The sequence below is a fragment of the Limulus polyphemus genome, unplaced genomic scaffold, assembly GCF_000517525.1.
Source record: "Limulus polyphemus unplaced genomic scaffold, Limulus_polyphemus-2.1.2 Scaffold487, whole genome shotgun sequence".
NCBI classification, from domain to species: domain Eukaryota; kingdom Metazoa; phylum Arthropoda; class Merostomata; order Xiphosura; family Limulidae; genus Limulus; species Limulus polyphemus.
The window spans coordinates 10,383-28,493 of NW_013666097.1; the positions used below are offsets into that span (position 1 = coordinate 10,383).

At 35.4% G+C, this 18,111-nt stretch overlaps 1 protein-coding gene across 1 annotated transcript in view; it reads left to right on the forward strand.

The window, feature by feature from the left end:
• The first annotated feature begins 637 nt into the window (after positions 1 to 637).
• Positions 638 to 18,111, forward strand: part of LOC111085582 — a 68,172-nt gene continuing 50,698 nt past the window's right edge. The window contains exons 1-4 of the mRNA XM_022384821.1: positions 638 to 693; positions 10,294 to 10,466; positions 14,055 to 14,193; positions 15,462 to 15,588. Of these exons, the coding sequence (XP_022240529.1) occupies positions 10,333 to 10,466; positions 14,055 to 14,193; positions 15,462 to 15,588 (400 nt within the window). The 5' untranslated portion in view covers positions 638 to 693; positions 10,294 to 10,332. The remainder of the gene's footprint in view (positions 694 to 10,293; positions 10,467 to 14,054; positions 14,194 to 15,461; positions 15,589 to 18,111) is intronic.

Consider the following 18,111-nt stretch of genomic DNA (forward strand, 5'->3'; position numbering starts at 1 on the left):
AACAAACAAACACTGCCTACTTGTGGGTTACTCTTTACCAATAAATGCTAGGATTGACTGTCGCATTATAATGCTCCAACGGCTGAACAAGTTGTTATGTTCGGCGTTAGGTTCCGATCCCGCAACCCTCGGATTGCAAGGCAAACGCGTTAACCATTACACCATACCAGGCTCTGGAATTTACAGAAACTACATTCTTGATAATTTCATTGAATTGATGTAACAGAATTTAAAATTTATTGTTAAAGTGTCTTTATAAAATATATTATACGTTTTAAATTCTTAAAGACATATCACTAATGAAGCTTTATTCCAAATTTAATTGATAGTTACAAATACTATAATCTTTTGCGATCATTTAATTCTACTGACGAAAAATAAATTCTGATTTTGTATGCAATACTGGTAAAAATAATGGTTTAACAAAACAACTAAATCGTCAGTTCTCTAATGTTTGTCTGATGTTCTGCAGATGATAATATCGGCAATTCTTGGCTCTCTTGTTAACTATAACTAATGCCAACTACAGAAAACTTTTACTGTGTTACAGAATTAAGTTTCGGTAAAATAAAAATAATGAAAATGTCTCTGTAAAACTAACATAAACTTCATCTCTAACAGGATGCTCCCAGGAACGTGAACGATGTTGGGTCAAGCCCTTCTCCATTGGCGTTGAAAGACGAAACAATACATGTAAGCGGGTTAATTAATATACTTATCGTGATGATTATTCTTCATCTTTTTTTTTCCTTTATCCATTCTTTCTCCTTTTATTTTTTTTATATTTCATCATTTTTTTACTCCTATTTTAGTTTTCTGTGGATTCTGTTAGAGATGTGGTATTTCCGATAAAACGGTTTTCTCGTAGAACAGTCAGTTAGAGTCGCTGACTTGAGTTTCAGAGAATACGGGACTATGAAGTCAAATGGTCTCTTTAATACAGAACCGGGATCATTTAGGAGAAAGACTCAGTTCTCTAGTTTCAAAAATACTAAAAATGTTTATTCACACAAAAACTACAGTACAATAACAAAAACAAAAGGGGCAGGTGTTCAGTGGTGCATGTCGAACTGATAAGAGTAAAAGTGAATACTTTATTCACAAGGTTTTACCAGTTTGGTTTATCTCACTGTAAGTTAAACTAAAACCTGTAGAATGAAAAATCACAAAGTTAAACTTAAAATTATACCTAAATTAAGCTTGCAATTTAGAAAAACCTTATACTGATGTCTAACAAAAGAACCAAACTTCTTTAAGTTTAGTCTAACAAAACTAGTGTTAAATTTAATGTCAAATGTAAAAGCTGCACAAGTCAGTTAACTTAAATAACTGATCCACCAAAAGAAACGTAAGTTTAAAAGAAAGTTAAGTCAGCTTAAAAGTTGTTAAAATTTTTCTTAAGGAGGAAAACATTGCTTTTCATAAGAAAAAACAAAATAAACAAACAAAGCCAAATTTGCATCCTAATCATACCTCATATTCAAGAATTATGTTAATTGAGAGCTGAGCCCTAGGGCATGGCTATCCCTGACACTTATCCAGTTCACCAACAGGAAATATATCTTTCTATTTCTAGACATCACATGCTATTTTCCTTGTAAGAAAATTGGCTAACTGCCAATTAGCGATCCACATTTTGCATGTTTTCAAGACAGGGAAAGTTAAAGTGTTACTTTGGCAAGTTTATGCATCCAAATGGGATTCCTGAAAACAATAATTTTGAAAAACAAAAACCTTATAAAGAGGCAGCATGTACATAACACCGTCTTTTACTACATCTCTTCCCTCCTTTACCTCCAGGCCGATCTGACTGTCCCTAAATATAGAACTGTCAAAAAAAAAGAAACTATAGAACTCATCTTGCTTTGGTAAACCACATGTACACAAAATTAACAAACCACACACATTACTTTACAAAAACATAAATGTGGTTTACAACTCAGTTATCCCCTTTAGGAGAGAATTATCTAACAGACCACAAAACCACAAATACCTAAAAACAATAAAAAGCAATACAAAGAAAATATCCTTTAAAAAAGACAAATACATAAATACCCTTTAACAAAGAATACTAACCTCATAGTCTAACAAATTATGAATAAACCATAAAATGAAAAACAAAATGAAAATCTTTAAACACTGAAACACATGAAATATCTTTCACCATCGAAAGTTATTTATACCTTTTGACATGAAAAAACAGTAGCTCTTAAACACTCAAATAATCGTAAAAAAGAAACCAACAGAAAACATTTTACTATGAAGGTTACACTTTAGAATAACAGTTCCAATTAAATAATCAAAATAAAAACTGTAATTAATAGAACTAAGTAAATTAATAATTCTATAATAGCACAACTGTTACACAACAAAATAATTACACGTATACATCTAGGGCTCTCTCAAAAGAACTTAACTTAAATACAAATTACATATACACACTACAGAAAACCAAACCATTAAACCTAAACATATATATATATATCTGTACAAATGCATATAAAATCCTTAAATCTATATCTTAATTTAAACAACTCTAAATACATATATACATAATACAAAGGCAAACCTTTATTCTATATATATACACACACACATATAGATAACACTTTACAATAACAAATCAAAGGTGTAAACATTGAATAAATAACTACATATACACAATTATTAAATTCTTATGTACAATTAAGGCAAAAAGTTGGGGTTACTCACTTAGAAGAGCCCTGAAAGAAAACCCCCAATGTTGCAGTTTTTCTTCTCTTTAGCTCCAAGGGTCAATGAGTTTCCATGTAAATGACTGACACACTGTGCATTGTGGGTTTGGATGATAATTACTCCCTAGCTCTGTGGTCATCGCATCCAGTGGTGAGGCAGCTGGCGTTATCGTGGGATGCTCTAGAGTGAATATGGCTGAGCCTACTGTCACTGCCTTCAATTCCCATATGTTAAATGCATCATTCAGCAATGCATTCTTATTTACTGGCTCTGATAGCATAAACCTAAGTCCAACCCCAAGTGTGGAAGGCAGCATGGGTAATTCCAGAGAATCACCGATATCAAAAAGAAAGTTCTCAACACTGGCTCCATCTATGATTCTTTATCAGATTTTTGAGTTGAGTAGCAACAAAATTAAGGTATGTCAATAAGCAGGTTGAAATATAAAAAAGACGGTACTTTCAGGTTAAAGTTTTTTCTACAGGCCAGTACAATGAACTTTCTCTGACCAGTTGAAACTCTTCTTGATGTATATTTTGTATCCTGACTTTTCCTATTTAAGATCAAACTCACAAATCTTCTGGCAACTGAAAACTAAAACTAAAACCTTTTTCAAGTTCCGTATCTAAAGACTTATGTGTTGTCATGCTTAACTTACCCGTATAGCATTATATATATTACCTGCAGACAACTCATTTAATACAAGGTCTTCTAGTTCACAGTTATCATGTAACCCTAGCGCATTCCTTCCACTACCATACTGTTGTTAAACCAACAAAGCCTGGGCCCAGAAGAAGGAAATGGGGGTGATGCAGTGTAGTTATCCACATAAGTTAGCGACACCAGATCAAATACTGCTTGGAAGTTGACTTAATTGCTCATACTGTTGAAACTCAACGAGATCAACATATCGTCTCTGTCTACATCTTCCAGATACAAACTAAGTACATGAAGGTGTTAATTTTTGCCTCCAGCAATCGTGCACAGAACACATTTTTAATTCACTATGACTGCCCTTCAACTATAAATGAATGATTAGAAATTATACAGAAAACTGATTATTTTGTGAATATTTCAATCTACTGATCAAACGAAACCTAGGTTCACCAAACTTATAATTGTTATACCAGTCGCTGTTTATAAATTTCACTTTTCACAGGTAGTTTTTACCTCACTCATTTACATTCAAGCTCAATCCAACTAAAATGTTGCCAGCAAAGATTTTCAAAACACATGTACAATTGTAAGGTTTGAACCTCCATTACTCATATCCATTTCCAGTAAACCTAATACCTCCCACATGTTATAAACTAAAACATTTATACAAGCTTATATGAAAACAACAGCTCACTGTTTGTTCACATAATGCATTTCAGGCCAGCACCCACAGTTAAATCCATAACTTTATCCAACAGTTACATCTAATTCTAGTATTCTCAATCAAGTTTGTACTCTGACCGAATCATTTTATGTTCAACAACACTTATGAATGACTATATGTAGAATTTCACATCCAGCATACACATAATCACAAATGTATGTTTTCATACATGTTAGGATGTAATTTCTACACGTCATCACATACACTAATAATCTTTGACAGATTGTCTCTGGCATGTGCACCATCACCATAGTACCTTACATGCAATACTTCCATAAACTAAATGATGCTAGGTATGATTTGGTAATTTGCTGCCATCTATGAACTCAACAGTTTTGCAAGCCTCAGAAAAATATACATTTCCTAGCAGAATTGAACTAAACTAGATTATTAATACCAAAATTATGCTTGCCAGTAAGGTTATTTTTGCTGTCTCAATTTTTTATGTCAATTCACTCTCTTGATAGCACTGGCTTAATGCATTGGGCCAAAGTAAGTAGGCATTTACTTTCCACCAGCCACCAGCTATGGATCACTGAGCCACTGTCTTACCTTAACACAAGTAGATTCACTAATGTTATATGGCTTCACAAGAAACTAAAGACCAGCAACGCCAATGAAACAAGACTAATTTCCTGAAAGAACACTCCATTTACTTCCTACTTCAGGTTAGAACACAACTACACTTCCTTTTCAGTCAGTGACTCTACAAGTCAACAATTGTCCTAACTATTGGTTTGGCATTTAATTACAAAAGCATCACTTCAGCGGGTATCATTGGCCAACCACTGGAACCTTGTTGCACCTCTTCAGTTGTTCGTTATTTGGCTAATCTAACACAAACAGATAAGTACCTGTAGCAGTATCCTCAGTCTATTATATAGGGTTGCAACTTGTCATGTGTTTGACACGCTTACATATACATCATGAATTCTGGATCACATATGTCAAGAGACTGACATGTTGAAGTATTAGGCGAGAACCAGCCCATATCAGAGCTATTTTGTTTCCATGCATAAACTCATACTTGTCTGTCATCACATGGACTTGTGAGCACTCTTTTACATCCGACCTAGAATGTGAGCCATATACATAACATCTACCCAGAGAGTTGTTTCTCGCCCAAACATGTTCATGTTAGGCAAACATCCAAGAACCCAACAACTTCTGTTTGCTGGAGTGTAGAACCTCTACTTATTTGCTGGTGTTTGTGATGTCATGGCTGATTTTTTTTCTATGCTCCACACCAATGGTGCAGGACTGAACCCATCACTGTACGAGATAATTTAAACCTGTTCAATAGTTCGAGTAACGCCCTGATGACTTTTACTCTTTGCATCATGCAAGGTTTGGAGAATTTGCTCCCCTAGATGCTGAGATACCACTAGTTGCAACACAGGTTGAGTACCACATTGTGGTAATTGATAGAATTGGTATAACATGACACTGTGCACCAGCAACTACTCTTACAAATGTGTCAGACTGCATCTGCTCACACTTAGTTTTCCATCCATGCTGGTCATGTATTTTCCTGCTGCATGGGATGTAGTGCCCAGGCTAGGTCTGGACCTTGCAATTTTTTTTATCTAGGAGCTCTTTCAGAGTTATGTTTTGGTATTCATTTTTACAGTTGATTCATTACCAGTATGGGTCTGTGGTGTTACAGCTGAAACGGCTTTCAGGTCAGGATGATGCCCATGATCAGGGCATCCATTGAATAGATGTAGTCTTACCATGTAACAAGATAATCTATCTACATTTCCATGCTGCTGTCCTGGACAGTGAATTATGGTAATATCATAGTCCTGCAATGTTATGAACATAGAATCATACCTTCTGGATTTTTAAAGTTCATGAGCCATTTTAGAGATGCATAATATAGTTGGAGAATGAACTTTACCTCCAACAGATAGTGTTGGTAGTGCTTCACATAAACTACAGCTGCACGAAATTCATTTTTATGGTGCAGTATCTGTGTTTACTAACTGTCAGTGCACGGCTCATCAGTTTCTCGAAAGCGACTGGGGCATTATCTTGACCAAATGGCATAACTCTAAATTCAAACAGCCTTTCCAAAGTGCTAAAACAGTGTTCACCTTACTTTCATCAAGTTTGACTAGCCAGTATCTAGAGACCAGGTTTAGCATAATGAACCACTGCAGAAATCAACTACCAAAGTGCTAAAACAGTGTTCACCTTACTTTCATCAAGTTTGACTAGCCAGTATCTAGAGACCAGGTTTAGCATAATGAACCACTGCAGAAATCAACTACTATCTTTCGTTCAAAAAACACAAGTGCAGGTGACCATAAACTCTCGGAATGGTGAACGACATTGTACTCCATTATCCACATTATTTCAATGCTGGATATGTCCCTAGTGCTCCAGGGAAGCCTATGTAGTGTTTTTATTATTGGATATTAGGCAACAATTTGAATATGGTGACTTGTGATTTTGGTTTTACCTAATTTGCCACGTGGTCCACCTAGCACATCAGCAAGCTTCTGAGATTCAGTGCTGAGTTGAATCTAGATTTTTTTCTGTGATAATCGAATAACTTGCTAAGGTGAGCTGGGAACTGATCATTTGTATTCAGATCTTGTGCAATGGTAGTAACACTAGCCTTACAGCTGTCATCAGTTAGCACCATTTCACTTACTGCTCTGCTGACTATTTCAGAAGAGAGATGGAGCACCAATGGTCTATAGGTTTATGGTAGTTTGAGGACTGCGTCCTTTGATGGACAGATCATTATCCATGCTACTGCTGGATAGGAAATAGTGTTTCATGTGTTGATTCTATTATCGTTTGACATAGAGCCAACACACATTCAATCTCGTCAACAATAAACCATGGCATGTTCTTGTGTGAATGGAGGTATTGTGATTTTCTCTGGCAAATACACACGAGCAATTAACTGTTCCAAGGTTGGTTCTGGTCTGCATTGGAAGGTTTTCTCAATAAAACTGAGCTCGCCTGTTGAATAGGCAAAGGCTGATGAGAGTTTCTTCAGTATATTTATACCCAGTATGCTGACACCAGAACCAAGATTTACTACCACTAACTTTATGCTATGGTTTTAGGTGACCCATACATAGTCAGAAATGGGCCTCTACATTCACAATCAGATGTATACTGTTTGGTAAGACAAAGTATTTACTGGCTGTAGTGGAGATTTCACTCCAAGCACCTGATACACCATGGTACATGCAGCTCTTGTATTTACCAAGAACTCCATGACCTTTCCAAGTACTCTAAGAAGTACATACCAAGCTCAACTACGCCAATTCAGTACTGGGATAACCACTATCTTCTTTACCTCCAGGTCAGTGGCCAGACCTGGTGCAGGCTCTGTTAGTTTCCTGGAGTCTAAGCTGTGACTATACTGCCTGATGCTGGCCTTTCTGCAACTGCTTAGTAGGTGGGCAAGATGAATGGTTCTCTCAATCTTGCAAGACTAGGACCAAAATGTTCAATCAACCTAATATCATAGTACTAGCTCTAACTCTCCTTCCTAGAGTGTACTCTAAGTGAGGATAGTGGCTGTATTGGCTGTGGCACAAATAGTATAGAAGGGCCTTGAAATCCCTGTCCATTCACAGGTAACTACCTGGTTCTATCACAGAGGTTTGAAGCATTGATCGTAGGCTCATTCACGGTGGAACTTTCTCGTGTAAAGGAACAGCTGGTTGGATGAGATGGGCTGGGAGTTGTGGAACCATGACTGCTGCCACTGCTGGCTTCTTCTTCTCCTATAATCAATATGAAGTGATTACCTTGAACCTTATCACCCCAAAAACTGCTTCCATTAGGGTTAGAACGTCCTAAATCAACTGAAGATGCCTCGTTGTCTCACTTGGAAGTCCCTCGATAAATTTATCAACAAGCATGTCCTTTCAATCCACAGCTATAATTACAGGACATGCTACCACCTTCATGAAATGCAGATAATTAGTGAAGGCAACCAAGTTCTCTGAAGGACCCATAGGTCTCACCTGTTGTGGATTTTTTTTATGTTGGTGCCTTTTACCAACAAATAGGAATAGCAGTCTCACCTGTTGGTGGGACTGTTCATATTGACAGTTTTTATAAACAACTGGGCAGCTTTCCCACCTGCTGGCAAGACATCTCACATTGGTTGCTTTTGTCAGTCAACAACATTACACCCCTGAATCTCTTCACGGAAAGCTCCCACCATTCCCCAATGGCTATCTCTGGTTTTCCTACCTGTTAGTGAAACAACTGTTGCTAGTGGAGCTTTCCTACTTTTGGTTCATCTTGCCTTTCTCCTGTAGGCAGCTCCAACTAGAGTTGTGTTTGTGCTATTTTATTCAGTGAGTATCTTGGGTCCTGTAGAGACCACCTCATTCAGTCTCGAAAATCCTTGATCTCATGCTATCCCATTGAGCATTAGTCACTTAGGTACTTTTATGCAGCCTTGGCTTAACCTCAGGGGAAGAGGTTTGAAAACCATTTGAGTAGCGCTCTCCATTTCGAGTTATTGACTGCAGGGTGACATTTATCAAGGATCTTCACAGCACCAGGAAACTTTCGAAATGCCAGAAATACTTCCTTCAGATTTGGCTACACTTCCGGTAGACCTTTCTGCCCTGGCACCATATTCATCTACCTTTCACATCATAAACTTGTTGTTCTGTAGAGAAAGCCATATTATATACTTAAGAAAACCAGAGTATTCATTAGGGCACTCAAAATTCTGGCTGCTAAGTCCTCTCAAAGAGAATTGCAGTACTCCACAATGCAAATATCCTTAGTCACAGCACTAAAATTTTCCTTACTTGACTATTATGTGGTATATCCAGTAAAAATGTTTTCCCATAGAGCAGTCAGCTGTAACTTCTAACTCGAAGTTTGGAGAATGCTGGACTACGGATTATAATGACCTCTCTGAGTTACAACCAGAATCATCTAGGGATCCAATCCACTAGCTTACCAAGTACGAAAATGTTTGTGTACAAAAACAAAAAGCAATAACGAAAAAGAGGCAAGTGTTCAATGGTGTGTATGTCGAACCGATTAGAGTAAAAGTGAATACTTCATTCAAAGTTGGTGTGCCCCCACCCGTGTGTTAATTTTCAACCCATAATATGAAAACCCAAAGTAATTCTTAAAAAGTGAAAAACATTTCAATTTAAACATGAAGTTTAGCAAAGATTAAAACCAATGTCCAACAAAACAACTAAACTATTCTTACTTTAATGCAATTCTTATGATTCTAACAAAAGCTTTCAAATTGAATTTAAATACAAAACTTTTACAACTCAGTTAATTTAACCAAAGATCTTCCAAAAGAAAAATTTGAAAGAAAACAGTTAAGCTTAAACGTTTTTCAAAAGTTATTTTACAAGTTTACGTCCTAAATGCACCTAATGATAAAGACCTTTGGCCACTGATAGTTGAACTCTAGAGCGCGGCTGCTCCTAGCCCTTATCCAATTCGCTGACAGGAAAGATAGCTTTCTATTTCTGAACGTTACCTGCTATCCATCCTGAAAGAAAAACGGCTATTAACGACTTATATCTTGATTGCTTTCAAAACAGGGAAAGTGTGTTATTTCATGCAAATCTATATATTCAAACAGAGAGCTTTGAAAAAAGCTATACTTTTGAAAAAAAAAAAACTTAACTAAGGGGATTGTAGGCACATGGTGCTATTCTGTACTTCAAAATTGAATTCTTGAAGTTATGAATTTAGCTTAACAGTTTTTGTAAAATATTTAACTGGATAGTATGTGCTCAAAGTCTAATGTAAAAAGTACTTGGATGGGCTAGTGGTTAAGGCGCTCGACTCGCAACCTGTTGGTCGTGGGTTCGAATCCCATAACAAAACAAGATTTTCTTTTCAGCCGAGGGAGTGTTATAATGTGAGGGTAAATCCTACTTTTTGTTGTTAAATACTAGCCCAAGAGTTGATGGTGGGTGGTGATGACTAACTGTCTTCCCTCTAGTCTAGTCTATCACTTGTAAGTTAGGTCAGCTAACACAGATCCAATAATGTAAAAAAATATTGTGATTTATTTATTAAACGTATTTTCATTTAACATCAGTTGCACAAAACTGTATATAAGAGCAGACAGATTGGTAGATAGAGAGACGGATAGAAAGACTGATTGATAATTAAGTGGTTAGATAGACAGATAGGTAGATATTGTTTATCTTTTATGTTTGTTGACATAGGTGGAGTTATCGGTAGAGACTTTAGAGAAGTATCTTGATATGGAGAAGGAGATTCAGACGTACGAGAAGAGGCATATCATGGAGAATTACCAGGTGAAGACTGAACAGTTGGAAAAACTGGAGAAGAAGGTCCAGGAACTGGAAGAAACTCAAAAAGAACTGGAACAACAGGCGTAAGAACACTCTCGAAATAATAATAAAAAGTAAAATAGGCTGTATTCTTATGATTATTTATTTCGCTTTACGGTGGCACGTACTTCATATCATACTGGTGTTTTTAGTTTTAAACAAATGCAAATCATGTAAACTAACTAAATTATCGCAGGAAATATTTCACACATTCTTTTTATGTATTTGTTGTGAGCATTTTTTGTTTTAAGCAAAAGCATCTTATCAGCAGTACAGACAGAAAGGTTTTCTTTTTATCCATTCAAGTTTACGAGTTACATTTAGGTTGCTTTAGATACATGGTCACGGATTACGTGCTTATGAACAACCAGCTAAGCCTTGTCTTGACATCTAGATGCCATGGTCGTTGAGACTCATTTATTTATATAATTGAAATTTATGTCCTAATTATAACGTTTTATATGGAACTAAACACATTGTAATATAGTATGAGATAAAAAATTGTATGTAAATACAAACAAAAAAACTACAGATAACAAATTTATAGGAGAAACGCAAAAAAAACAAATAGAGGGACATTCAGTAGAGCGCGTACCACTGCCATGCTGCCTTGATCATAGTCAGCTTAAGAAAATACGAAAATGTGTCCGTATGTCCATCGTCATCAACAGACACGGATCATTTTTGGCAGGACAATGAGGAATAGCATTCTATACACGTCTACCAAGTTTCATCAAAATCTGACCATTACCTCCGCCACCGAAGGTGGGCGGTTATGTTTTCACCCCTGTGTGTGTGTGTGTATCTGTTTGTCAGCAAAATTTCTCGAAAACGGCTGAATGAATTTGGACGAAAGTTGGTATAATTTGGATTATGACCAAACTTAGAAGGGATTAGATTTTTCAGGGTCAAGGTCACGAAATAAAAATCCCTGTCTATTAACATGGGGACCGATTTTTGACCTATAACTCAGTCAAAAATTGACTGTATTTTGATGTAACTTGGTGGACATATGTAGAATCTTATTCCTCATTGTCTGACAAAAATGACCACTGTCTGTTGATAACGACAGACACACAAACACATTTTTCGTAATTTTTTAAGAGTCGAATGTGATCGCCTACTGAGTGTCCCTCCAGTTTTTGACTGAGTTATAGAGCAAAAATAGTGAGAAAAATCGGTCCCCATGTTAACAAATAGGGATTTTTTTGGATTTTCGTGACCTTGCTGTGACTTTGACCGTCCAAAAACTAACAATCTCTATGTTGGGGGCCTCCCAGTAGCACAGCGGTACGTCTGCGGACTTACAACCCTAGAAACCGGGTTTCGATACCGTGTTGGGCAGAGCACAGATAACTCATTGTGTTGCTTTGTGCTTATCTTCAAACAAAAAATATCTAAGTTGGGCCATAGTCTAAATGTATATCAACTTTCGTCCAAATTCGTTCAAGCGTTTTACTGAAATTTTGCTGACAAACACACACACACACACACAAGGATGAAAATATAACTTCCGCCGTGCACTATCGGTGGCTGTGGTAAAGATAGGAATAGGGTAAACATAAGCATTTTTAAACTGAATTGAGAGATTTTTCATGATGACCATACAGAGAGCACTAACATAAGTAAGCTTACGAAAAATGTTAAACAAATTAAATGCCAATAACGACAGAGGACACAAGTAAAACCAGAGACATCGCAGTGTTAGATCCAGTATTATCGTGATGTACATCTGGATATCATTTAATAATTGAAAATATCAAACATACCTATAATTCTTATGATTGATACGCATGTAATTTCTAGGCATATCATCTAGCGAACATTATCTACTAATATATATAAATGGTTAAGAATTACTTTTATTCTTTGAATATTTTTTGCCCCCCCCCCACCCTCAGTGGCACAGCGGTATGTCTGCGGACTTACATCGCTAGAAACAGGGTTTCGATACCCGTGGTGGGCAGAGCACAGATAGCCCATTGTGTAGCTTTGTGCATAATTCCAAACAAACAACAAAAAATATTATTGCCTTTCTTTCTGTATTTATTTTGACTTCTTGATGTATTTCTAATAATAATATTATTATTTATTTATTATTATGAGATTGACTTTTGACACACTTCTAGAAATAATTAGCTTTGACTGTCTGTCACACTTTCATACATCATTAGATTAATTTCTTGTCTCACCTCTGGAAACTTTTACAAAACGTAAAAATTTACTTTGTCTTTTAGCACACTTCATCTCCTGGTGGGTCAATAGTAAGTTTCAGGGGTTCGATTCTTCACGCTGTACAGAGCACAGATAGCCCATTGCATAGTTTTGCGTTAAAAATAATATTTGTGACACTTCTAAAAATAAAGAAATTCATTCTTTGTTGCACCTCTAGAATTTTTTTGAAACAATATACAAGTTTGCTTTGTCACAATTGAAAAAAACAACAACATTAAATACATCTTTCAGTGCACTCCAAGACATTTTTAGAAGATGTAAAAGTTTGCTTTGATTTTTTGCCATACTTCAAAAAATAATTAAATAAAACGTTTTAGAAGATGAAAAAGTTAACTTTGGCTTTCTTTCGCACTTCTAAAAATGATTAAGTTTATCTTTTGTAGAAGTATGTACAAGTTTACTTTGGGTTGTTGTCACACTTCAAAAAATAATTAAGTTCATTTTTTTGTTACACTTGTAGAACTTTCTTAGAGTGATATACAAGTTCATCTTGGCTTGTTTTCACTCTTCTAAAAATAATTAAGTTCATTTTTTGTTACACTTGTAGAACTTTCTTAGAGTGATATACAAGTTCATCTTGGCTTGTTTTCACTCTTCTAAAAATAATTAAGTTCATTTTTGGTGCACTTCTAGAAAGTTTTCAGAAGGATGTAAAGTTTACTTTTTCACACTTATACAACTTTTTCTAGAAAGACGTATACGTTCACCTTGGCTTTTTGTCAAACTTCTAGATATCATTAAACTCAATTTTTGCTGCACTTTTAGAACACTTTTTAGAACAATGCACTAGTTTACTTTGGCTTTCTTCATACCTCTGAAAACCAGTATGTTCAATTTTTATTGCAGCTTTAGAACTTCTAAACAATGTACGAGTTTACTTTGGCTTTTTGTCACACTTCTAAAAATCATTAGTTTCATTTTCTTGCGCTTCTAGAAACTTATAGTCTGACGTAAAAGTTCGATTTAGCATTTTGTCACGCTTCTAGAACTCGTGAAAGTGAAAAATGATATCTTGTATCACTAAGAAATAACAAGATAAGCTTTTGAGCCAGACGACAATTTTTGGTCGGATTCTATTTCCGTTTTCTGTATTAATAGTTGAGATTTTTCTGGTGAAAATAACAGAAAAATATCAAGTTTCTCATAATTCATCTGTTTTTTTATTAATTATTGTTTGTAATTAAGCACAAAGCTACACAATGGGCTATCTGTGCTCTGCCCACCACGGGTATCGAAAACCGAATTCTAGCGTTGTAAGTCCGCAGACATACCGCTGTACCACTGTGGGGCTTTATTAATTATAAAAGTATATTTTCGAGAAGTAAAAAAAAAGGGGACTTAATTTCATTTACGAGTTATTACTTTAATGTACTTTATTTTTTTAACGCTATGTTTAGGGCTGCGCTTCATGCTGCACTGGATCCCGATGATAACAACGATCAGATAAGCGTAAAACAGTTTCTCATGGAAAAGGCAGACAGTGGTCACGAACTGAGTAAAGAACAAGAAGATTTTGTGGATGCACTAAACAGACAGGTAACGTAATTATTTCAACAGCATAAAGATTACAGTGTGGCTGGTTTCAGAGGACAAAATAAAAAACATGTTTAGTCGTAACACTTTCACACGCTTCTGTTAATTGTCGTAACACTTGTACATGCTTCTGTTAATTGTCGTAACACTTGCACATGCTGTGTTAATTGTCGTAACACTTGCACATGTTTCTGTTAATTTTATTGGAAGAAACAACAGCACTTGAATTTGTTTGATTATCATTATCAGTAAGAGGCTGAGTTCATTTTCACATATTTTAATAAATTTCCGAAATTGGATACTTTGTTATCATTTTAAATTTGTGTACTTAAGTGTAGTAGGTGATTTTTGTATTATTAATTTTGTTGAATGCTAAATGATGTTTATAATTCGACTCTTTGAAAATAAATATAACACGGCCTCAATCTTCAAAATACTGCTTTTATAACTCGATAAGGGTTTTCTTGAAGATGTTGTAAGGCGAAATATCGAGTTATAATAAAGATAGTGTTCTGAAGGTAATGTCGTGTTATATTTATTTTAGAAGTAGGTGATTGGCTTAACTCTTCAAAGTCGACGACTTGGAAAGATATAGGTGAAGCTTGTTATTATATAAAGTAATTTAGTTTTCTATGGTAAGTTGTGTTTATCAGATTGTTTCTTCAGTGTCAGAACTTTAATGGTTTGATTTGTGGTTGGCCTTTTGCTTGACATTGGTGAGCAGTCATAGTAGTGTGATGATTTGTAATAAAATTGTGCTTGAGTTCGATAACCAATGGTGCTGATGTGGGCATGAAGTGGAATATTTTATTAATAGTCAAAGTTAGTGTTTAAATCTAGAATTACTGATCAAGTTTGTCAGCACATTTTTATAAGCTATATATGCATTTTTATGAGGGTATAGTCACGTTATTGAAAAACCTAAATAATTCTAAGTCATCAGTGATCAGTAAAATGCTTTAAATCAAAACCTTTAACTTATTGACTTCGATTACAGCTTTCTATTCAAAACCATGCATCCTGGCGATTAGAGTATCAAAGGTAATAATTTCAATACTTTAACTGGTATTTTGAATAGATTGTTTTAGCTATTTTCAATTGAACTGGTTACATTTTAGATGAGTAATTACTCAAAATACCAGTTAACTTATTGATATTATTACCTTTGATACTCTAATCGCCAGCACCAAGTTAAAAAGTGGTCTTAAACGTTTCTCTAGTGAGATTACTACCGCATACAAAGCGTGGTAAGTCTTTTGACATTTTTTTAGGAGATTATCAAACGAGAACTGGATAGCACAACTCAGCAGCGAGATGTCTTGAAGGAGGAAGTGGATGGCTTAGCAGAGAAAGGAGACAAACTACAAAAGTTGTACGAAGAAAGAGATGAATTGTTAGGTAACATTTTTTGCTTATCCTTTTTTCGTATTCTTGTGCAAATTTTGGAATTTTTGTGTCTTAAATGCAAAACATTCCAAATTTCATTGTTTCACAATTTGTATTTTTTAACACATTAATTTTTGTAAGAGTACATTTTGAAGTCGTTAGTGGTTTTTTAACCCTTCGTTTGCAGCTTTTGTAAATCTGCCTACCACCCCATGCGCAAAGATTCTCGAATTTTTGCGACAAGCCATTCAAAATGTTGCGCGTAAAATGCTTGCATTATATCCGCAGTTGAAGGGTTAAGGCATTGTTATTTTTGCGTAACTTCATATTAATATTTTAAGCCAAATTAACGGCATTAGTGTGAAATTGAGTTCGCACAGGTCATGAAAATCACGGGATCTCGTAAACAAACTGTTCATAACTGGGAAGCCTGGAAAATATATGTTTTTTATATTTTTTATCAAGAGGTACTGGAAAAGTCTAATCCCATCGTTTCCACCTTCCCGTTTTTATTGATGTCAAACCGTACGTACCATTGTGTTTTTCTCAGTTTCGCAAAAAACGATCTCCAGAAAATATGACTCATAAAATGGGAATTACGCTGACTTGGGAACAAACGATGATCAGTAACAAGCTTTGAAGTATTTAACACCGTGTGTGTAGGCGAATATGTTTCACATGAATATTGTTGGCTTTGAAGTATTTAACACCATGTGTAGGCGAATATGTTTCACATGAATATTGTTGGAATGGTATTGTTAACATAAAATAGGTTCACGGCTCGTTTAGCGGAAACATAAAATCATAAAATTGTTGATAGGATGAATATAATGGACGTATTCGAATTTTCCTAATTCCACCTTCAGCATAAACACTTCAGAAATAATTAAAACGTTTCTAGCGTAAGCTTCTCATCCGTTATTGTCTACAATTTGATAACAAAATAAAAGAGAAAACCCAATAGGGCCAGCCTTAGGGCAAGGTCCTAAAATCCAAGTTGCGACAGTATAATAAAATGAGTGTCATAAATCTAATTGTATTATATAATTTTGTTTGTTTATTTCTGTTGTGGAGCTGTTATTGAAGTTCTGTATATGACAGTTAAAGAAACACAGGCCATGACATTCAGGGTCAGCTGATGAAAACATTTTGGATCTCATACATTTGCAGTGAGACCAAAAATAAAACATGAATTTTGTTATCTTCAGTTTAGTTCTAGTGTGTAAATGAAAAAAAAAAAGAAAAAAAATATTAAAGGCACAATGATCTGTATCCAGTGACCGCGCGAACAGGGAGCAATTTCACCCGGACGCCACGCAAAGGTGGCGCTGTTTGGAGCTGGTCACCGATTCAGGACCAGCAAACAGTATTGCTCACCCCCCTTTCAGTGAAATAATAAAAATGTGAGATTTCATAAAAATAAAAGAGTTATCTAACTTTGAACTAGCAAATTTACGTTCTTCTGTTCGTTATGTAATTATTCTTATCGAAACTGATAATGTTCTAGAATCATTAGAGCCAGTTATTCGAAACGATTTTTGCTCATTGCCTTTTGAGAAAAGCATAATTAATCTTTCAATTTAAAAAGAGACACTCATTTTTCCATGAAATCGTCGATGATCAATAAATAAATCAACAGAATGTAAGTATACCACAGCAATAAAAAAATATTGTTCAAATAATGAAAAAAAAAAATTACATGTGACTGTGATTACTGGGTCTGGCTAATAGAAAGAACTTTATACCATTTGTTTCTTGAGTAAAGACACTAATAGCTTTAGTTTTGAAATATATTACAATAGTGTATATAATTTAATGTCTTACATAAGGCACAAGTCCTTCTTCTTCTTCTTTGTCCCCCAGTGGTACAGCGGTATGTCTGCGGGCTTCGATATTCGTGGTGGGCAGAGCACAGATAGCCCATTGTGTAGCTTTGTGCATAACTTCAAACAAACAAATCTTCTACACATGCAACATTGAGATGTAGGGTGGGGCATTTCCAACTGGGACTTGTATACAGGAAGATCTAATTTGTATCTAAACATGAACTGGGACTTTCCGAATACAGGAAGATCTAATATTTATCTTAACACGAACTGGGACTTTCCGAATACAGGAAGATATAATATTTATCTTAACACGAACTGGGACTTTCCGAATATAGGAAGATGTAATATGTATCTAAACATGAACTGGGGCTTGCCGTATACTGGAAAATCTCCTAATTTGTATCTAAACATGAAAGAATTGTATCTAGCAATCTACAATATCCAATTAGTTGGGGTCTAAATAAAGTATTAAGGAATATTTTGAGTCATTTTCAAAATACTAAATTAATCACCCAAGAAGAAAAGCAAGTCAAGAGACAATCTACAGTGTCCAGTTTAGCTGAGATTTAAACATAACACTAGGGAACATTTCGAGTAGATTTCAAAAATGCTAAACTTCCCAGCCCAACTCCATAACCTTGTGTCGCGTCAAACGTGCCACATGTGGACGTGCACTGTCGTGGAGAAGAAGAACACCTTTCCGATT